The sequence below is a fragment of the Carcharhinus amblyrhynchos genome, chromosome 14 (assembly GCF_965287045.1).
Source record: "Carcharhinus amblyrhynchos chromosome 14, sCarAmb.v2.hapA, whole genome shotgun sequence".
NCBI lineage: Eukaryota > Metazoa > Chordata > Chondrichthyes > Carcharhiniformes > Carcharhinidae > Carcharhinus > Carcharhinus amblyrhynchos.
In genome coordinates this window covers 71665377-71688593 of record NC_137337.1, presented here as the reverse complement: position 1 = coordinate 71688593, position 23217 = coordinate 71665377, and the positions used below count along the sequence as shown (strand labels likewise).

General features: G+C 43.5%; 1 protein-coding gene across 4 annotated transcripts; it reads left to right on the top strand.

Moving 5' to 3' along the window:
* Window positions 1-7764, top strand: LOC145352769 (serine/arginine-rich splicing factor 5-like). Of its 4 annotated transcripts, none has more exons than XR_013888577.1 (8): window positions 1-48; window positions 2133-2276; window positions 2871-2941; window positions 3056-3157; window positions 3995-4064; window positions 5529-6061; window positions 6189-6262; window positions 6679-6697. XR_013888577.1 is itself a non-coding variant. In XM_080203066.1 (8 exons), the coding sequence occupies exons 1-8, from the start codon at window positions 16-18 to the stop codon at window positions 7474-7476; spliced, it is 825 nt and encodes a 274-aa protein (XP_080059192.1). In that variant the 5' UTR covers window positions 1-15; the 3' UTR covers window positions 7477-7764. The 4 variants fall into 4 exon arrangements, 3 of the variants coding, with proteins under 3 accessions (XP_080059192.1, XP_080059193.1, XP_080059194.1); XM_080203066.1 differs by lacking the exon at window positions 5529-6061 and adding an exon at window positions 7257-7764 and having other exon boundaries at window positions 6679-6789; XM_080203067.1 differs by lacking the exons at window positions 1-48; window positions 5529-6061 and adding exons at window positions 676-748; window positions 7257-7764 and having other exon boundaries at window positions 6679-6789.
* Window positions 7765-23217: the final 15453 nt, after the last annotated feature.

Here is a 23217-nt window from a genome sequence, read left to right as displayed (position 1 = left end):
GGACCCATAGGACAGATGTTGGACTCACACTGGACATCTGAGGAAACGGTGAGGACAAGGAGGAAGGAAGAGTGGAGGGGGAGAAGGAGAGATGAAGAGGGTAAAAGGGGAGGTGGAAGATGACGGCGGAAAGGGGATGGGGAGAAGGGAGGATGAGGGTGATGGGATGAGAAAGATGGGAGAGGGAAGATGGGGAATGCGGAGAGGGAAGATAGGGGGCAATGGGGAGGGAGAATGAGGGGGAATGGGAAAAGGGAGGATGAGGGGGGTGAGGAGGATGGGGAGAGGGAGGATGAAGGGCAGGAGGAGGGGAAAGGGAGGATGAGGGGGGTAAGGAGGATGGGGAGAGGGAGGATGAAGGGCAGGAGGAGGGGAAAGGGAGGATGAGGGGGGTAAGGAGGATGAGGGGAATGGGGAGAGGGAGGATGAAGGGAGTGGGGAAAGGGAGAATGAGGGGGATGGGAGAGGATGATGATGGGGATGAGGGGGAGGATGAGTGGAATAGGGAGGATGAGGGGAATGCGGGGTGAGGGATGAGGATGAGAGAAATGGGATGATGAGGGGAACGGGGGGGGGGGCGTTGTTGACGGTTGGTGACGTTCCCGCCTCCCTCCTCCCCCGGGTGGTCTCCAAGGTGACGAACCGGCTCCAAGCGGCAGCCCTGCCTCCCGGAAGTGACGGCACAGAGGGAGAGAGCGCGCGATGCAGCTGGAGGGGGCAAGTACGCAGGCGCGTCCTCCATTTTGAGGTGAGGCGGCGTTTGGAGGTTTCAGTGGTGGGGGGAGAGCGAGTGAGGGAGAGAGAGAGGCAGCGCCGGCGGCGGCGGGGAGAGGAAGAGAGAGAGAGAGTAAGGCCGGGGAGGGGGAGAAGAGAGCCCGGGGCTGCGGCCAGCTCGGAGCGGAGAGAGAGAGAGAGAGAGGCCGGGGCGGGATCACAGGCGAGCATGAGGCGCCCCATCTTCAGGGGCTTCATTGTCTCATTGTTCGGCTGTGTGGCTGCTTCACCCAGGCGGCTCGGAGCCGGAGAGGCCCCGGGGCCAGAGCAGCCGGGCCAGGCCCGTCTTCCCAGCGGAGGGGGCGAGCAATCCCAACCTGGTGATTAGAGCCCCGGCAGACAATAAACCTTGTGTCTGGAATGGGATGATGGGGGATGTGTTGGTGCAGGATGTGGTGTTATTTATCTTTAGTTTCACAGGAACGTTTGGAATTTTAACTTTACGCCTTTTAGACAAAAGATCAGATTTAAAAAAGTGTTTTATGCAAGAGTGAAACCATATCCTTTTGATTTGAGGCCTGATTAATGATATAAACGAGTATTTTATGTGAAACAAAATCCTTTTTTTGGACCCAGAGCTGATGAATCATAAAACTGGGTATCTTTTGTGAAACGCAAATCTTTTTGATTTCAGGCCTGATTAATGGCTGAAATCAAAATCAGTATTTTGTGCCAAACGCAAATCAGTATTTACTGAAATAAATCAGTATTTTGTGCCAAACGCAAATCTTATTTTAAAAATTTCAGGGCGGATAATTATATTATTTGCATTAAACATGCTGAATTGTTACAAATTTATCATTTAATTAAATACTGACATTTTAAAGTTTTTCTTTACATTAAAAAAAATTGGCTACTTTTGAGTAGAACAGCATTTTTCTGTTCTGGATGTCAGAAATACTTCACAGATTTGTGCTTTTGTCTGGCTGGAGAGTTTTGGGCTGGTGATTGATGCCTCTGTCTATTCCAGCTCAAAGATATCTTGAGTCCTCCTCATCTGTCTGTCCTCAAACTCGATTGGTTGTCTCTGCGTTTCAGATGTAGAATTCTTATGCCCAAGATTAAATCTTTCTGCGGCCTTGTGCCTCCCTAATTAACATTGCCTGTAACTGGCCTCTTATCTGCCCTCATCTACTCACCCCAGCATGGTCAGACGTGGCCTACTCCCGCTCCTATTTCTTATGTTCTTATTAATCTCCTTTTAAAGCCTGCGTATTTGATTAAGCTTTTGGTCATTTTCTTTATCCCTGTGTGTTATTTGCTTTTGAGCTTCTGAAATGCTTTTCTCTGTTAAAGATGCAAACTGTTGTCTTGGTAGATGGTGTTTCAGGTTTGATTTCATCATTTGTTTTTGACAGTTGTATTCCAGTTCAGCAAGGATGAGTGCCCGAGTATTCATTGGTAGACTGAGCCCTTATGCCACGGAGAAAAATGTGGAGCGGTTCTTCAGAGGATATGGACGAATTAAGGAAATTGATCTGAAGAATGGATTTGGATTTGTGGTAAGCTTTTTTTTAAAAAATGTATAGTTTATAATTGTGTGTGTGCAAAACTCCTCTGCAACCATTTCATTCTTACATAACTGTTGAAATCAGTGGCAGATTAGGACAGTGAATGTGATTTTGTTAACCTTTGATTTGCTGATGAGTCTGATCATCTTGTCTGGAGCTGCAAATCTAACCCTTTGTCTTGTTGCCCAGATTGAGAGATCCAACTGAAGGCATAGACACTTCCATGAGTAGCCAAAGCCTCTGTCTTCATCTTTTTGGTCAAACCAGATGGACAAACTCAGACTAAATTAGGACAAAGTAAAAGGGGCAGCTCCCCAAAAAGAAGGGGAAGAGCCCAAACAAAAACAAAAGTACAAAGGAAACTTAAAACACATCAAATCAAAATGTGATTGTCGGGGTCTATAACGCACACCAGCCCCTGCGGTGCCCCTCTGCCTTCTGTATACAAATAGAAATGTAGTTTTGTCATCACTCATTAGCTTGGAATTCGTCCAGTAATTGGGGATTGTTTTGGGACAAGGTAAGGTTTTAAATCCATGCTGTTGGAACAGTGAAAACCTAAACGCAGATCTGTTTTGTCTTCAGGAGTTTGAAGATTACAGAGATGCAGAGGATGCAGTTTATGAACTGGATGGGAAAGAGTTGTGCAATGAAAGGTGAGAGTTCCATTCCTGCTCTTCTGCATTCTCAAAAACTACAAGTGTTCAGAAGGCTAATGAAGTCACTGTGTAGTGCTTTTAGATGTGTAACTAAGCATTTTGTTTGTACAGAGTGACGGTTGAGCATGCCAGAGCACGCAATAGGGGAGGACGAGGAGGAGGGGGACGTTATCAAGGTCGCTTTAGCCAGAGCTATCAACGCAGTGGAGGAAGGTGAGTCCGTTGACTCATTTTCTTAAATTGACAGTATTACAGTAAAGTGATGTAAATGTTGACTTTATAGAATATACATCACACAGATTTTGATTTGATTAATATGGTAGTGTGAAATCATGCACAAAATTATTTTTCATTTGAGAGGTTTAGCCAATTCTATGCTACTGTTGTTCAAAAATAGTATTTGGCAAAACACTTGTCTGATGTTTATTTTGAATGTCATAATAATTCGTTCATTAGCAAAGTAAAGGTGTTTGATCATTCAAGGATCAGCAAGGTACATATCGAGGTGGAAAATCCCAACTTTGATACCCGGATCCAGGGTGCAGCAGTTACTACTGTTGGCTTTACAGGAATCGGAGAGCAAAAACACGGGTTGAAGACAGAAATAGTTGTTTTTAACACTGAATAGCTCGATGACCTGCAGTCTCCAGGCTTTCCCTAGGATAGGGTTACTTGGGCTCATCTTCGTTGCTGCCTTCGGGACAGCATTAAATGTCCTTTTGAAACCCAAGTGCTCGTGCCTGTTATGTGGAGGGATGGACAAGGTCAGTCAATTTTCCTCGTGGGTAAACTTCAACTCTCTTAGAATAATACGCATGATTCACCAACTGAAAGTTGCAGTTATATTTTTGAGCTACATTCAGTTTAAAAAAAGGAAATATGAGTTGTGTAAGATGGGGGAAGATGTTTAATTCCAGTGTTTTTAAAATAGTGGGAACTGCAGATCCATGGAAAATCTTATTTTCTGTTTAATATTTCCTTGCTGTGGTGTCTCTAGAATAAAGTATCTGTTGATTCAGCTTCTGTAAGCACCGTCACTATCCATTTCAGGAATGGGCCTCCAGTTCGTACAGAAAACAGAGTGATTGTTGAGAACTTGTCCTCCAGAGTTAGCTGGCAGGTATGTGGCATGTAATATCTATAGTCATATGTAAGAGTACTTCTGTGTAATTCATTAAGACAAATAAAAGTGAGAGGGAATGAAACTAGTACTGTTTAATTGTAAGTAGAGCTTTCAAGGTTAACTTAAGAGTCATTTTGCAGTATAGGGTATCGGTGTAATACTGTTTCTCTGCATTTTTGACAAGCTTGCCACAAACATTGGATTCAAATGATGAATCTGTACAGAATTCAAAGAGAACAAAAAGAAGTGGCTCTCAACAAGTTGGCATTAAATATGTCAGAACAGTTCCTTCCAAAAGGAATGTAACTAGCCAGCAGTTGAAACATATGTGATGTGACTAATCGTGACAGAATAGTACAACATGAGCTGCTGACAAACAAATTTATTTAAAAGAATCACCAAATTTGATCTAAATACATAACGCAGAAAATTATAAAATGTCCGTTTGTTGTATGTTTAATGCAATGCGTGGTCTTTTATTGTCAAAATGGCTCTTAATAAACTGATACCAGTTAACTGATAATAGTTGCCATTTCACCAGGACTTTCTATAAATTGAAAAACTGCTGTCAAAGGTGCTATACTTAATACCAGTGTCTGGTTCTAAGATAAAGTGAAAGATGTAAACTTCAGATTTTTAGAAAGCACTAAGTTCAGAATTGTCCTCTTTTTTGGGGGGAATTGGTCACTCCCATGTACCAAGATGAATTATTTCCCTTAAAGAAACAATACTTAATAATGACTTACGAGAGCCCTAATGGCTCATGTTAGATGGTCGATGTGTGGTTTTGAGCAGCACAGATGGATGTATCTGGCCTGTGTTAGATTGCATGAGGGGTAATGCTACATGTTGCCTCTGAACCAGGCTGAAGAGTGAGGGGTTCCTGATCCAAAGACCATTATTGTAAAGAGTGTGTGTAGTTGTGTGGGAACTTCATACGGCTTGGCTTTGATGCCCAACCACAACTCCTAACCATCTCATCAATCCTCAACTTAGCCTACGATCGAATTGCCTGCATTTGTTTGGACTTTCATAATAGTAGGGAACCTATCAGCACAAAGAAGTGTAGTTCAGTAGGAGTCAGCACCTTTGACAGGAGGGGATGAGGTTTGGCTGAGAGAATGGCTTAGATTCACCATTATAAAGGAAGAAATATATTGAGACGACTTTAGGTTCTTTTCATCCAGTATAATTAGTTTTGTCTTTTCTAAAAACAACTATAGTTGACCTTGATGGAAAAATGCAAATCGGGAAATCCCCATGTAAAACAGGCCCATCCTTTGAAACAATGGCTTTAACTGTCTTCCAAAATTAAGCACTGCTCCTTTAACTTGAGAAGTTAATGTTAAATATAAAAAAAAATTAACCTTGATTGCCTACTAACCTTGAAACTAAAATGTCTGTTCATTGAGTTTTTGTGTTTTTGAAATTTAACCAAGTGTTAAAACCTTTATTTACCAGCCTCTCGTGTCGTTGGCCTTGTGACGTGGAGTGCCGTTGGTTTTCCTATTCGCTGTGCCTTGGTCTCTTGGGCCTAGTTGAAATGCCAATCTGCTCCTACCTTTGTCAATTGATGATCTAAATCTGTGTTGTGGTGGTCTGACCAACACTGGTGGGCACTGGGTTTAGTGCCATTTACCTTGCTGCATCCCTGAAAATGATAACAAGGTGTCCTAAAGTCGAGAGTTCTGAGAGCCTGCTGTAAAATGCGAGGTCCTTGATTGGGCGAAAGTCGCTGGTAGGGTTGTTTGGAAGCTCGATTGGAGTGAGGCGAGGAGTCCTTGGTCACGGCGCAAGAGTAGCAATCCCTGTTCCCATGGCAATGCCCGAGTCGGCCTTTAAGGGAGGGTGATGTCCGGGAAGTCTCCCATCGAATGGGTAGTGTCAGTCAAGCGGGTGGTGAAGAGAACCATCTGGTCTTCAGTCGTGGTGGTGCCTCTGCGAACACTTGTTACATTTGGCTGATTGAATAGCCTAGGGAATTGTACAGGAAGGTAATATAAATTTTGAAATTAGATTTATGTATTTTTTGCTTGCTTTTTCCAGTGATGTTCATTGGAAATTGACATGAGAAAGATGTTAATATGCTTTGATTTACCTAACTGATCTGATCTTGTATAGGATTTGAAAGATTTCATGAGACAGGCTGGAGAAGTTACCTTTGCGGATGCGCACAGGCACAAAATGAATGAAGGGTGAGTTGCAAAAGGTTTTGAGAAGTTATTGCCTGCAGTCTGTTAATTGCTGGGGATGGAAAGCAATACAAGAGCGGTTTGTGCAACCATTTTAATTTATTGATGAAGGTTTGGTTGTGAATGTAGATTTCTTACTGAGATCACTTTCAGCTTTATAATGTACATTTTGGGGGTGTGTTGGGGAGAAATCGGGTTTCACAAGAAGTGACCTTATAACTGGACAAATGTGGACAATTAAATGTTTTCAAAATAAACTAATATGGTAAAATTTCTTAACCTTTAATGGTTCATTTCTGTGTGTACTCCTTTGTTTTTGCTCACAGCATTCTGAATAACATTCTGGTCAATATACTGAGAAAGGAGGCACAGTCTTGGCTGTTACAAAGTTAATGAAATTATTCTGCTTTTCTTCCTAGAATTGTTGAATTTGCTTCCTACAGTGATGTGAAAAATGCTCTTGAGAAGCTCTCTGGCACAGAGCTCAATGGAAGAAAGATCAGGGTGGTTGAAGAACGTAAACAGCGCAGGTAATTGTCCTGGGTTGTAGACCAGATCTTTGGTTGCATAAATTGATGTTCATCCCAGATCAACTTAGAATATATTGAAACTTTTGGGTTTAATTTATCATTTGACAGGAAATTTTATAAAATAAAGCAGCTTTTAATAGGAAATACCACTGGAGGTGTCAATATCAGTGCTTCAATGTATATATTTAATAAAACATCTTGATTAAAGCTGCTACCTCCCAAGCAGAATCTGAGTTCACCAGTCTCTGGTGATGCTTTGGGGTTTAATTCTGCATCTCCCTAGCTTGCTGTTGTTAAACTTCACCTATTGTATGTCCTACCAATTCAGGGACTTTTGGCTCTGTGTGGACTGGTGAAAGTTAAAATAAAACTTGGAACAAATGTGTTATGAGAGTTTAGTTGTAGTAAGTGTATTTTTATTGTGACTGTTCAAAGTTTTAATTATTTTTTTCTCCCTTCCCCTACAGGTCTCGTAGCAGGTCTCGTTCCCGTAGTCGAAGCTCTTCCAGATCTCGCTCCAGGGGCCGCAAGTCCTATAGTCGCTCCAGGAGTAGGAGCCGCAGCAAATCCCGATCTGAGAGTAGATCGCCTGTTCCGACCAAGGAGCAGAGAGGCCATTCCTCCATGGCCTCTGGGGATCATGTAAGATCACGCACACGTTCGCCTTCTGGTGAAAGTACAGACTAAGCATGTTAATGTGGACTTTTACTTGAGTGAGTGAAAGTTGATGTAAAGGAATGAATTAGAGAGAAACGCGAATCTTAAATTTGTTAAAACTGCAGTACTTGCATTTACTGAGCTTTATTCATTTAACTTGTCACATGCAGAGTTGAGTTGCTCAATTTTTTCTTCATTGACATTGGTTTCTTTAGCTATGAATCCAAATTTTTTTTTTACTTTTGGTATTAAATGTAATGGTGTAAATTACATTTCTCTTATGTACTCCTTTTAAATAAAGATTGTACATAGTTAGTATTCGGTGTCGTGGGTTTCATAAATTTCACATTTCTGAACTTGGACATCAGCATTTCACAATCACTCTTAACAATGAGGACAACCTTTTGATTTGATTTATTATTGTCACGTATTAGTATACAGTGAAAAGTATTGTTTCTCATGCGCTATACAGATAAAGCATACCATGCACAGAGAAAGTGCAGAATGTCCTGTTTCGTCATAGCTAGGGTGTAGAGAAAGATCAACTTAGTGCGAGGTAGATCTGATGGCAGCAGGGAAGAAGCTGTGCTTGAGTTGGGTTGGTTCGTGACCGTAGACTTTTGTATCTTTTTCCTGATGGACAAAGGTGGCAAAGAGAATGTCCAGGTTGCATGGGGTCCTTAATTATGCTGGCTGTTTTTCCGAGGCAGCGGGAAGTATCAACAGAGTCAGTGGATGGAAGATTTGGGCTTTGTTCATGACCCTTTGTAATTTTTTTGTGGTCTTGGACAGAGCAGGAGCCATACCGAGCTGTAATACAACCAGAAAGAATACTTTCTATGGTGCATCTGTAAAAGTTGGTGAGAGTTGTGTGCCTTGTGCTAATGTTGGAAATCTGAAATTAAGAAACCTTTAGCAAAAAAGCAGTTGTTAGCTCCAGTGTTGTATCTCTTTCTCAGCTGTTGATTGACTTGCTGTCTCAAACTTTACTGTAAAATTCATTGCCAAAACTATTGCAAGTGGTCAGGGCAAAGATCTGTGTTCAAAAAACTTTAAAAGGCCTACATCCGTCTCTTAGGTTGCGACCAAACAATGATCTGTTTATTTGCAATGGGCATTTCAAAATCTGGATTTTTGACGCAAGTCAAATGCGTTTCATCAGGCTACCTTACTTTTCCAGTCTCAGATGAAATCTGTGCTTTTTTCTAAAAAAAAATTCATAGATTGTGGGTGTTACTGGCATTTATTGTCCATTCCTAATTGAGAAGGTGGTGAGCCATCTTTGTGAGTTGCTGCGATCTAAGAACATAAGAACATAAGAAATAGGAGCAGGAGTAGGCCATCTAGCCCTTCGAGCCTGCCCCGCCATTCAATAAGATCATGGCTGATCTGTCGTGGCTCAGTTCCACTTTCCCGCCCTCTCCCCATAACCCTTAATCCCCTCTCTTATCAAGAACCCATCAACCCGCTTCTTAAAAATATTTAGCGAGGCAGCCTCCACCACTTCAACGGGCAGAGAATTCCAGAGATTCACCACCCTTTGAGTGAAGAAGTTCCTCCTCAACTCCGTTCTAAACTGCCTCCCCTTTATCTTGAGGCTGTGCCCCCTAATCCTACTGTCTGAGTAAAAAGTCACCATAGTCCCAGAGGATCATAAGCTGCTCTCCTCTTTGACTGGGGTGGGAGGGGTGGGGCAGAATTGACAAGTGATGATGTAACCTGAGGGTCGTCACACTTCGGACAAGGGGCATGGCAGAGCTCTTAGAATGGGAGTCCAGGATTTTGATCTAGTGTTGATGAGTGAAGGGATGTTTCCATGCCAACAGCCACCTTTTTTGAGTGGGTCCATGCTTGAGAGAGATAGTGCCTCTTCCATTTCAGCCGAGCATGACCCTCATAACCTAGCTTGTTGTTTTCGGATTTCCAGCATCTGCACTGTTTTGCTTTTGTTTCAAGAAGGATTATTGGCCTGTGTAAGGTTTTGGAAACAGGAGCACTGAAGCTAATTATAGTGCCCTTGTTAAGCTCAATTAATAGTGGTGGGAATGTAACCTTCTGTTCCCTACAACTGACTTGTAAACAGCAGCTGCGGCTCGTTTCTAATTCACGCTACCACTTCAGAAGGATGCAGATTCTATTGTCATTCCAAAGTCTCAAGTACACAGCATCAGCTATGTAGGTGCCATTGTTCAGAAGAGACATTAAGTTAAGGCCCTGTCATTTCTAAGTGGCAGTAATTGATCCCATGGCAACATGTTCTCTCCCTGTCTTAGTGACATCTATCCTTCAACCAACAGGGCAAATACAGATTTCCTGCTCATTTGTATCATTGCTGTTTGTGGGACTTTGCTGTTAAGTGGCATTTTCCTACCACAGTGATAAAAGTTTCCTATCAGTGAAATCACTTTTTGAACCTGAAAAATAATACATTATTCCTTCATGAGTTTATTCTTGCCAATTGAGTTGCCAGGTCATTTCAAATCAGTTATCGAGGAGATTTCTAATTCTGAGATACTGAGACCTATGAGATTCAGTATATGACATCTTAATATAGCTTTCACCTTATTTTAGAAGATGCCCTTCAGCCCATCGAGTTTGCAGTGATGGGTGTGGAACACCTGACCTATCTAATCCTATTTACCAGCACTTGGCTCATAACCCTGAATGTTAAATGTGCCATGTGCTCATCCAGCTACTTTTTAAAGGATGTGAAGCAATCCACCTCCAGCACCTGTCCAGGCAGTGCATTACCCTTTTAGTGAAAAGGGTTCCCCTACGTTCTCCTCACCCCCCCCCCCACCTCCAAAAAAAACCTTCTCTCACCTTGAACTTGTGCCCCCTTGTGGCTGATCCGTCAACTGAGGGGAACAGCTGCTCCCTATCCATCCTGTCTAAGCCCCTCAATTTTGTACACCTCAATCAGGTTGCCCCTCAGCCTTGTCTACTCCAATGAAAACATTCTAAGCCTATCCAACTTGCATAACTTAAATGCTCCATTTCTCTTTAATGTGCACATTGAAGTCACAACGAATATTCCCAATAGTTTTCGTAAAAGATACTGCTGTCATTTTGTACACAAAATCCATGAGAGGCTGTCAGCATCTCTGTGCCTTCACTAACATTCATAGAAGATAAGAGGAGGCCCTTCAAGCCTACTCTACCATTCTTCACTATCATAGCTGATCGTCCACCTCGATTGCCTAATCCTGCTTTCTCCCCATAACTTTGATCCCATTTGCTCCAAGTGCTATATCCAGTCACCTTGAATACATTCAATGTCTCCCCTACCTCCGCCCTCATTCGTCTGAACTCCAGAAAAAACAATCCTAACCTAGTCAATCTCTCATATATCAGTGCTGCCATCCCTGGAATCAGCCTGGTTTTCATGCCTCCCTTTCTGCTGTTGCCTACCCACTGCAAGCTCTCTTGCTGCCTTTTTCAACGGTTGCACTTTCTCCGTTTTCATTTCATGTAAAAACCTGTGAGATGCTAGATTTTTCTGCAGACAAATATGTTGCTTCTTTACCCCTGTCCAGCTGATCCTTTTCCAGGGTCACATTTCAAAAACTAATCCTCTTATCAGTGTTACTGAGGGTTGAGCTCTTGCATGTATACAGCATAAAATATTTAGGGGTCTAGATCACCGACAACCTGTCCTGGTCCCTCCTGCCGACGCTATAGTTAAGAAAGCCCACCAACGCCTGCCTCTTCTTTCTCAGATGACTAAGAACATTTGGCATGTCAGCTATGACTCTCTCCTACTTCTACAGATGCACCATGGAAAGCATTCTTCCTGGTTGTATCACAGCTTGGTATGACTCCTGCTCTGTCCAAGACTGCAAGAAACTACAACGGATGGTGAATGTAGTCCAATCTATCATGCAAACCAGCCTCCCATCCACAGACATTGTCTACACTTCCCGCTGCCTCAGAAAAGCAGCCAGCGTAATTAAGGACCCCATGCAACCCCAACGTTCTCTCTTTCACCTTCTTCCATCGGGAAAAAGATAACAAAAGTCCGAGGTCACGTACCAACTGACTCAAGAACAGCTTCTTTCCTGCTGCCATCAGACTTTTGAATGGACCTATCTCACATTAAGTTGATTTGTCTCTACATCCTAGTTACAACTGTAACACCACAGTTTGCACACTCTCCTCTTTTCACTGTATACTAAAACATGTGACAATAAATCAAATCAAAATCAATGCTTCATTCGAAGGATTGTATATATTAAAGTTTATTGACGTTTTAGATGTCAGAAATGGCTGCATTGGAGTCAAATGTTGCAGCTAAAAACAGGCTTTCAGGAGTGCAGGTTGCATTTTGTTGAGCTCTGATCTGCAGTATTTTTGAACTGAGCCTGTGGATGAATGAGTCTCACTTTGTGACGTCTCTCATGTAAGCAAATGGCTTTCAACATAGCACCAGGTTCTGCCTGGGCTCCCTCACCAACTAATCTTGGTCTCTCCCTCAATAATCTCAGGTTACCATTCCATATTAAAGTAACTGTTTCCATAGCTCCCATTGCATGAATTCTGTTTTGTTGCCATTCACCTCTTAAGCGTGTCCCTGTGGGAAATTTTAAGACATGCTTCACTTTTCTAAAATGCCCTTTGAGAAGGCTTTTCAGTAGGGGGTTGATATGCTAAAAACAGAGCCCATGATTAAATCCAAAAATTAACAAGGAATTGGAAGGAAAAGATTTAGATTCAAAAATTCGATGGTCAGAAGACACTCAACAATTTGTTGTCGTTAAGTTTGATGAGAGATGTGTTAAATGCAACCTTGAAAGCAAGTGCCTGAGGTTGGATGTCATAAATTATGGAAGGACATTAAACAATATAGGAAAGTTGCCTTCAGTCCACAACATTATGGGCGGCACAATGGCAGAGTTGTTAGCACTGCTGCCTCACAGCGCCAGGGACCTGGGTTTGATTCCCAACTTGGGTCACTGTCTGTAGAGTTTGTACATTCTCCCCATGTCTATGTGGGTTTCCTCCGGGTGCTCCGGTTTCCTACCACAATTGTGTGGGTTTGGTGGATTGGCCGTGCTAAATTGCCCCTTAGTGTCAGGGGGACTAGCTAGTGTAAGTGCATGCTGTTATGAGGTGGGATTGTGGTTGGTGCAGAGTTGGCATTGTAGGATTCTATGTTTCTATGAACTTCAAAGTAAACCTTGGTTTTAAACCAGTAGTAGGCAAATTCAGGGAGCTCTTAATATGTAAGAGCATCAAGACTTGAATAAATGATGCACCTTTGAGATGAAGATGAGTCAGCCACCCCATGGCACCAACATTGAAGGCAAAGGGGTGCTTCAAAGGATGCCATACCTGGATCATTGACCTGCAGCAATGGGGGAGAGGACTATTCCATCTTTTCAAGTTTAAAATTAGCAGATCCTCAGCCCTATTATTCCATGTTTCTGTTTGGTCCTGTGCAACTTCTAATTGTAAATAGGATACTGGAAACAATTTCCATACTCGCCTGGTGTCTAGAAGAAAAATCCCGTGACTAATAACACTCAAAAGAAATTCCAAGTTAGAACTGAAAATAATAATCCCTGACAAGGCAATTTTTGATTTGATTTGATTTATTATTGTCACGTGTGCTGGCATATAGTGAAACGTGTTGTTTCTTGCACGCTAAACAGATACATCGGGGACAGGAAAGGAGAGGGTGCGGAATGTACTGTTGGTTAGGGTGTAGAGAAACATCAACTTAATATAAAATGGGTCCATTCAAAAGACTGATGGCAGCAGGAAAGAAGCTGTTCTTGAGTCAGTTGCTACATGATCTCAGAATTTTGTATTTTTTTCCTGATGGAACAAGGTGGAAGAGAATTTGTCCGGGGTGTGTGGGGGTTCTTGATAATGCTGACTGCTTTTCCGAGACAGCGGGAAGTGTAGACAGAGTCCATGTATGGGAGGCTGGTTTGTGTGATGGACTGGATTACATTCACAACCCTTGCAGTCTTGGTTAGAGCAGGAGCCATAGCAAGCTGTGATACATCTGGGAAGAATGCTTTCTTTGGTGCATCTGTAAAAATCAGTGAGAGTCGTAGCAGACATGCCAAATTTCCTTAGCTTCCTGAGAAAGTAGAAGCATTGATGGGCTTTCTTAACTATAGCGTTGGCGCGAAGGGACTAGGACAGGATGTTGGTGATGTGGATACCTAGAAACCTGAAGCTGTCGACCATTTCCACCTCACTTGGTATGTGTAAGGACACATCTTAGCACAATATGGGAAAGATAAAGACTATAGGACTTGAGACTTGCAAAGAAAAATGCTGACAAAATGAAGTAACATAGACCTATTTGAGGCCAAACAAGGGTGGCAGCCTAGTTTGAACAGTGATTAGTATATGAATGTGAGCTGCTTTGCAGCTAAACAGAACATAAGGCTGTCTATCAGCTGATGCCAACATTTACCTGTCTGTGTGGAACATAACTCTCTACACAATTTGCTTAATCTGAGTTCAGATAACACTCTATATCCAGTTTGTGTGCAGTGGGAAATTTTTTGGGTTGAATTGGATTGCTACATTTTCTGTTGATGGACATCAAGAGAAAAATAGCAGATTGGCTCAGAGGATTACAGAGTATGAATGCAGTCTTAACACTTCATCTAGGAGTCTGCCTGAACTTGTCAAAATGTTCTGCAACACCAGGCTAAAAGAGGTTGTTGGATTATTGCAGAAAGACCCGATAGTGCTAGATGGTAACATTGGATACAAGGGAAAGTGCTCCGATCACGAACATAGAATCCCAACAGTACAGAAGGAGGCCATTCAGCCCATAGAGCCTGCCCTGACCACAATTCCACCCAGGCCCTATCCCTGTGACCCCACACATTTACCCTGCTAATCCCACTGACATTAGGGTCAATTTAGTGTGTCTAATCAACCTAACCTGCACATTTTTGGATATAATTGACACTAATTCTAATAAGCACAGCAAAGCAAAATTGATTACTGACTTCAAGCAGTCTGAGCTGAGTTTCCCAGATGTTACAGTTCTCTACTTTAATGATTAGTTTCCATTCATCCATCATTAAGATTAACAGGAGCTAATCTGTATGCTTTCACTCCAAATTAAACAATGAGAAGTACACACGCTGTCCGGAACAAACTTGAAACTACTTATGTGCTGTGTAACTGTATCATCCAGACACTGGGATGATGGAATTTTACCCCTTGTTCTAAAATTAATTTAATGCCTTGAGGCTGCTGTTATATCAGGAGGTGAGTGAACAGGGTAATGTGTCCATTAATATTCCAAAAGCTTTTGAAACTTCACTTCATGGTTACAAAATCGATCATTAGCTCTTGCCAATTAACTGTAATTTGAACCACATGCTTCAATGTTTTACCCAGTTATTAAGCAAGGAGATGTGTGTTCAAGCTGGCTGGAGATCATTTACTGGCACCCATTGCATGTTCTCAGACATTGAAGTTGTCCATACCACTATTTAGTAAGACCTGGACAGCATTTATGTTTGGGCTGATCAGTGGCAAGTGCCAGGCAATTACCAACTCCAGCAAGGGTCGAACTATCTCCATTTGTCATTTGGCAGGGATGCCATCACTGATTCTCCAACTGTAAACAAACATGGGGTTCTCCATTAATTGAAAATTAGTATGACATCTTTGTCACTTACACTTAGAAGACCTGAAACCTTCACTCTCTTGATATTCTTGTGAAAATAATAGTGGCTCTCTCTGTTCTGTCTCTGGAGGTTTCAGAGGATGTTAAGGGAAATTGGCTACATCAGCATATTGGCATAGAGGCATCAGCCAGATTACTGATTTTGTTTTGTCAAGTCCATGACACCAGCAAGTACTGCAGTACAAATCCACAAAGACCTCCAGACCAGTTTTGTTCTCTACAAAGCCTGGCTATTAACACAGGCTGCCAACTGGAAGAGGTGGGAATGCATTAGGGCATGTGTGAGTCAGAATGACTCAGAGGATGAGGAGGTGGAGAGAGCAGAAGGCAGCCAAACCTGTGGAACTATCCAGAAAGTGCTTATCATGTCGACAGTTTCTGGATTGTTTCATTTAAACCATTTCATTGCCTCTTCCTAGTACAATAAAGCACTTGTGAGACACCAAACCAGGCTCTTTTGCCAACAGAGAATTAGTTTTGAATCAGGACAGGACTCACTCATTTAATGGTGGGATGTTGGGGAGAGTTACAGAACAAAGAAATCTAGGGTATATGTTCATAGCTTATTGAAAGTGGAGTCACAGGTGGACAGAGTGGTGAAGAAAGCATTCGGTATGCTTGGTTTCATCGATCAGAACATTGAATGCAGAAGTTGGGATGTCTTGTTGAAGTTGTACAAGACATTGGTAAGGCCACACTTGGAATACTGTGTGCAGTTCTGGTAACCTTATTATAGAAAGGATATTATTAAACTAGAAAGAGTGTAGAAAAGATTTACTAGGATGCTACTGGGACTGGATGGTTTGAGTTATAAGGAGAGGCTGGATAGACTGGGACTTTTTTCTCTGGAGCGTAGGAAGCTGAGGGGTGACCTTATAAAATAATGAGGGGCACAGATGCGCTAAATAGTTAATATCTTTTCCTGAAGGTAGGGGAGTCTAAAACTAGAGGACATAGGTTTAAGGTGTGAGGGGAGAGATACAAAATTGTCCAGAGGGGCAATTGTTTCAGAGAGAGGGTGGTGAGTGTCTGGAACAAGATGCCAGAGGTAGTAGTAGAGATGGGTACAATATTGTCTTTTAAAAAGCGTTTAGATAGTTACATGAATAAGATGGCTATCAAGGGATATGGGCCAAGCATGGGCAATTGGGACTAGGTTAGTTGTTAAAAAAAATGGGTGGCATGGACAAGTTGGGCCGAAGGGCCTGTTTCCATGCTGTAAATCTCTTTGATTCTCCAAGTCCCCTGGACCTAATGGCTTGCACCCCAGGATCTTAAAGGCATGGCGTGAGCTCTGATGAAGGATCTCTAGACTTGAAATGTTGGCTCTATTCACTCTTCACAGATGCTGCCAGATCTGCTGAGATTTTCCAGCATTTTCTGTTTTTGTTTTGGAGTCCAGCATTCACAGTGTTTCTTTTACCATATATTAAGTTGATTGTGCTCTACACCCTGTCTGACTGTAACAGTGCATTCTGCACCCTCTCCTTCTCCTCTATATACTCTATGAATGGTTTGCTTTGTTTGTATAGCATGATACTTTTCACTGTATACTAATACGCAAGGTCACATACCAACCAACTCAAGAACAGCTTCTTCCCTGCTGCCATCAGACTTTTGAATGGACCTAACTTGCATTAAGTTGACCTTTCTCTGCACCCTAGCTGTGACTGTAACACTACACTCTGCACTTCTCCTTTCCTTCTCTGTGAACGGTATTCCTTGTCTTTATAGCATGCAGGAAACAATGCTTTTCACTGTATACTAATACATGTGACAATAATAAATCAAATCAAATCAGAAATGATGATGGAGCAAAGGAACTTGGGCGTCCAAGTGCATGAATCGCTAAATGCTGGTGCACTAAAAGATTCATGGAATGTCCTTTTATCTTCAGAGATGAGAATATAGGTTATTCTTTGGCATGGTTAGTCCACATTCAGCTCTGGGTGCCCCACAGCAGCAAGGATGTATTGGCCTGAGTAAAGGGTAAAGCTCCTGTTTACCAGAAGTATATCCTGGGCTTAAAATGGTAAATTATGAGGATAGAGTGCATAAACTTGGGTTGTATTGTTTGAGTTTAGGAATCTGAGGGAGGATCTACTTAAGATATTTAAAATTAAAAAGAAGGATGAAATAAAGATGAAACAAAGATATTCTGGCGGAGGAATCCAGAACAAGAAGGTACCATCCTGAAATTAGACACTATTCAGTGTGATATTGGCTCCAACAAAGAGCACTGGACATGTTTAATTACATAGAATCCTTACAGTACATAAGGAGGCTATTCAGCCCATCTGTCAGTAGTCTGCACCGACCACAATTCCACCCAGGCCTTATCCCTGTAGCCCCATGTATTTACCCTGACACTAGGATCAATTTAGCATGGCCAATCAATCTAACCCGCACATCTTTGGACTGTGGGAGGAAACTGGAATTCCTGAAGGAAACCCATGCAGACACGGGGAGCACATGCAGACTCCACACACAGTCACCCAAGGCGGGAATCGAAACCTGGTGCCTGGTGCTGTGAGACAACAGTGCTAACCACTGTGCCACCCTAATTCTCTCTCTAAAGGCTGTGGATTATGTGTCAGTTTACATTCTCGAGACTGAGATGATTATCATTAGATAATAATGTCATCAGTGGGTAGTGGATGTTGAGGTAGAGATCAGCCATTGGTGGGTAACCTGTGACCTGGTGGCCACATGTGGCCCATCTGGGTCTGAGTGCGGCCCCATGAGACATTCAGTTGCCTGTTGCCCACACGCAGTGTTGCCACCTTCCGTTGATTCCCTCCATATGGTATTTTTCCTACCAGTGTGACTGAAGTAATTCGCGTGTAAAGCAAGGGCGAGTGAAGTGAGGTGCGTGCTGATGGCTCATAACATTGACTGTGAGAGCCATGTGCTCCCTCTGTGTCCAAAGTGTCAACATTTCTTTTGTTTTTACCATTTGAAATCAATGACATTTCTATTAATATATAAATCATTAAGCAAGTTTTTCAATCTCATTATGAAATATTCAATGTGCGTTAGTCATAGAATCTCTACAGTATAGAAGGAGGCCATTTGGCCCATTGAGTCTGCACCAACTTTCTGACGGAGCATCTTATCCAGGCCCACTCCCCCTGCCCTATCCCCATAACACCACCCTGTTAATCCCCCTGACCAGCATGCTTTGGCACATTAAGGGGCAATTTAGTATGACCAATCCACCTAGCCTGCACTTCTTTGGAAACCAGAGCACCCGGAGAAAATCCACGCAGACACAGGGAGAACGTGTAAACTTCACACAGATAGTTACCCGAGGCTGGAATCGAACCCAGGTCCCAGGTGCTGTGAAGCTGCAGTGCTAGCCACTGTGCCACTGTGCCATTAAATGTACTTAACCTTATTCATGGGGCCATGGTTCGTGAACAAGCCTGATTTCAATCTTGCGGCCCACTGAGATGAAGGAGGGCCACTCATGCAGCCTGCTCACTAACCTAGGTTGCCTAGGTGATCTGGTTGAATGGCAGAACTACTCAATAGACTGACTCACTGAATTCCTGCTGCTACACCCATTGCAGCTATTTATGTGCAACGAGTGTTGTCATTCCCTTGTACAGGAGTCTGCACAATTCCTACATAACACTTTGTTAAATTAGACCTGTTAAACTCAGTAATGGGATGGAGGAAGCTGCCACATGGCTGAAAAAAGGGGGCAATTTTTGGCTTTTGTCCACTCTGCAATGCAAAGAGGGCTGGTTAGTTCAGCAGACCTTACATTAGCATAGTGGCACAGTGGTTAGCACTGCCGCCTCACAGTGCCAGAGACATGGGTTTGATCCCAGGCTTGGTTGTGTGTGGAGTCTGCATGTTCTCCCCATGTCTGCGTGGGTTTCCTCCAGGTACTCTGGTTTCCTCCCACAGTCCAAAAGCTGTGCTTCTTAGGTGCATTGACCATGCTAAATTCTCTCTCAGTGTATCCGAACATGTGGCAGCTGGGATGTAAGTTGGCAGAGAGGGTTACACGTCCACCATAGAACCTGCCCAATTTCCGTTTCCCCATCCCAAACCAAGAGAGAAAATACTGGAAAATCTCAGCAGGTCTGGCAGCATCTGAAAGAAGAGAAAAGAGCTGACGTTTCGAGTCCAGCTTTGACAAAGGGTGATCTGGACTCGAAACGTCAGCTCTTTTCTCTCCTTAATTTGCTGCCAGACCTGCTGAGATTTTCCAGCTTTTTCTCTCTTGGTTTCAGATTCCAGCATCCGCAGTAATTTGCTTCAATCTATTTCCCCATAACCCTCTAAATCCTAGAGAGAACACGTCTAATTTGTATAATCTGTCCCCTTATTGTAACCCCTGAAGACCAGGTATAATTCTTGTAAGCCCACGTTGGATCTGCTCTGCCAATGAATTGCTCAGGTTGTAAAGTTGGAAATAACCACCAGATATTTTGAAACCTGTGTAAAAGTAGACTTTCCCTCTCCTGATGAGGCCATTAAACTTATTTCAGTGCCTTACCTGTGTCCTTTCCAGGGTGTTGCTGGTGTCTACACTCTCCGTCATCTCTTGCCATGCCTTGTAGTTTTAAAAAATGATCTCACAGGGTGAGGGCATTGTTGGTTAGGTCCCGCATTTATTGCCCATCCCTAATTGCCCCTTGAGAATGGGTTGGTGGGCTGCCTTCTTGAACAACTGCAGTCCAAGTGGTATAGGTGCCCCGATGCTGTTGGTACCAGGATTTTGAACTAGCCACAGTAAACCCATTGCCTTCACCATCTTGAGGAACAGGGTAGCTTCTCCACTGCTCTATTTCCTTCATCAGCTGTTCAATAGACTTTCCATCAAAAGTTTGAAGTTTGTTTATTGGTCACAAGTTGGCTCTGACCAACACTGCAATGAAGTTACTGTGAAAATCCCCTAGTTGCCACACTCCGGTACCTGTTCGGGTACACTGAGGGAGAATTTAGCATGGCCAATGCACCTAATCAACACATCTTTCGGACTGTGAGAGGAAACCCACATAGACACGGGGAGAATGTGCAGACTCTGCACGGACCGTGATCCAAGCTGGGAATTGAACCTGGATCCCGGTACTGTGAGGCAGCAGTGCTAACCACTGTGCCACCATGCTAAAGCAAGGTCTGCTTAACTGACCAGCCCTCTTTGCATTGCGGAGTGATTTTTTTTCATTGCTGCTGTTTGTACTGCTGCTTGAAGAGTGTCTCCTCCGACAAAGTTCACTTCTGCAAAGGATATTTGCCTCCTCACACACCCCCGCACTCATGTTTCGACGCTCCCAAAGTCCCTCGCTGCTGGAACCTGCAACAGTTCTTTCATCTGTTGTGCCCCCCATGGGAGGCCTGAACACCTGCCTGTGTAACACCCACAATGCCCCAAGCTGAAACTGGGATGCAAAAACACTCATGTGTCTTGCTCGGGCTGAGGGCTGATTTCAAACACTGCGATGAAATCATCTTCATTAGATCAAACAAAGCAACTAATGTCTGTTCACTGCGCCCCTTATGGATGGGTGCAATGGGTGCAGTCCCAATCTCTTGGCCAGAAGCTCTTGATTACAAGTCCCCAGACCACCAGGGCTTGTTGGTGGTGGAAGGGGTGTTTGTGATGGGGCTCAGTGGGCTGATAATCTGCTTGGAGTCCATTCACCCCCTCCTGCTGGGGTGGGGGGGTGGAAGGTGGGTGGGATGAAACATGTGTGACAGTGTGCTTAAAAAGAAACTAGTTACTTGGTTACACCTATGCCCTGCGGACAGGGCAAGTCATTAGGGGATTTACTATTATCACAAATACTAGAATACAGTGTTGTTTCTTAAATGTTAAAGTTCATTTATTAATGACATTAACACTGCAGTGAAGTTACTGTGAAAATCCTCTAGTTGCCACACGCCAGCGCCTGTTCGGGTACACTGAGGGAGAATTTAGCATGGTCAGTGCACCTAAACAGCACAGCTTTTGGACTGTGGAAGGAAACCAGAGTACCTGGAGGAAACCCATGCAGACACGGAGAGAACGTGCAGACTCCACACAGATCCAAGCCCGGGATCAACCCCACGTCTCTGGCACTGTGAGGCAGCAGTGCTAACCACTGCTAATGTAACCGTGCTTACAAGTCCCAGACCACCAGGGCTTGTTGGTGGTGGAAGGGGTGTTTGTGATGGGGCTCAATGAGCTGATATCTGCTCGGAGTCCTTTCACCCCCTCCCCTCGGGGAAGTGGGGAAGGGAGTTTGGGGTGGGGGGGTAGGTAGGAGTGGAACATGCATGACAAAGAAACTTAAAAATAAATTATTTAATTGGTTACACCTATGCTTTGTGGACAGGGCAAGTCATTAGTCAGGGGAATGAGGTGCAAAACAATAATGGCTAATAAACAGTCGTTGCATTATTGGCAGCTCAGTCTTGTAGGATAGATCTAGATATTGTCAGGAATGTTTATATCTATCTGGCTGTCTCAGAGGTTTGAGTGGAAATTTCACGCTCATACTGAAATTTCATGAGCAGAACTCTCTCATAGAATTACTTACGCAAGGATTTTTTGGCCTTGGAGGGAGTGCAGAGGAGATTTACTAGGCTGATACCGGAGTTGAGGGGGTTGAGCTATGAGGAGAGGCTGAATAAACTAGGCTTGTACTCGTTACAGTTTAGAAGAATGAGGGGAGATCTCATTGAGACGTATAAGATGATGAATGGGATGGATAGGATAGAGGTGGAGAGACTCTTCCTGCTCAGAAAGGACAGTAGGACTAGAGGGCACAGCCTCAAGATAAAGGGGGGGCGGTTTAGAACGGAGTTGAGGAGGAACTTCTTCACTCAAAGGGTGGTGAATCTCTGGAATTCTCTGCCCGTTGAGGTGGTGGAGGCTGCCTTGCTAAATATTTTTAAGACACGGGTTGATGGGTTTTTGATAAGCGAGGGGATTAAGGGTTATGGGGAGAGGGCGGGAATGTGGAACTGAGCCACGACAGATCAGCCATGATCTTATTGAATGGCGGGGCAGGCTCGAAGGGCTAGATGGCCTACTCCTGCTCCTATTTCTTATGTTCTTATGTTCTTAATTGTAGAGACTCTAGAGTGCAGAGAGAGGCCATTTGGCCTATCAGGTCTGCATTGGCAATAATCCCACCCAGGCCCTATCCTCATAAACCCGCATGTTTACCCTGCCTATCTCTTTAACCTACACATCCCAGGACACTAAGAGGCATCTTTAGCATGGTCAATCCATTTAACCTGCACATCTTCGGACTGTGGGAGGAAAATGGAGCACCCGAAGGAAACCCACGCAGTCCCGGGGAGAACGTGCAAACTCCACACAGACAGTGACTTGAGGCTGGAACTGAACACAGATCCCTGGTGCTGTGAAGCAGCAGTGCTAACCACTGTGCCACCGTGCCCACCAATACGTATATTGTAGCAGATATATTTCGAGTGGCTAACCTTCAGAATACCCCTGAAGCCTGAAGGAAATTGATTTCCAGAGCTCTTAGATCTTAAGACCAAAAGCTTAGGAACAGAAGTAGGCCATTCAGCCCATCAAATCCGCTCCTCCATTCAATGAGATCATGACTGATCTGATACGATAATCCTCAACATTTTCCCACCCCTTCCCCATAACCCATGAACCCCTTACTGATTAAAGATCCAACAAGACTCCAAAAGTTGGCTCAATTCTCTCTCCACAGATGCTGTCAGACCTGCTGAGATTTTCCAGCATTTTTCTGTTGCTTCAGATTCCAGCACCCACGGCAATTTGCTTTTATCTGAGTGATTCTGTTTATATCTGTTTATCTCAGCCTTGGCCATCCTTAAGGAGCCAGCCTCCACAGCCCACAGCGGTAAAGAATCCCTCAGATTCACAGAGAAGAAATTCTTCCTCATCTCTGTCTTCCTTTTGATTTGATTCATTATTATCACAAGTATTATAATACGGTGTTATCTCCTACAGTTAAATGTTAAGGTTTATTTATTAGTGACATTAACACTGCAATGAAGCTATTGTGAAAATCCCCTAGGCGCCCGTTCGGGTACATGGAGGGAGAATTTAGCATGGCCAATGCACCCTAACCAGTACGTCTTTCGGACTGTGGGAGGAAACC

What these genes read in the sequence shown, in the direction of transcription:
- LOC145352769 (XM_080203066.1), top strand. Translation starts at nt 16, where the DNA reads ATGTTGGACTCACACTGGACATCTGAGGAAACG. An exon ending in AAAGAGTTGTGCAATGAAAG is followed by an intron (nt 2,942 to 3,055) that starts GTGAGAGTTCCA and finishes TTGTTTGTACAG; the next exon opens with AGTGACGGTTGAGCATGCCA. An exon ending in AGGCACAAAATGAATGAAGG is followed by an intron (nt 6,263 to 6,678) that starts GTGAGTTGCAAA and finishes TTTTCTTCCTAG; the next exon opens with AATTGTTGAATTTGCTTCCT.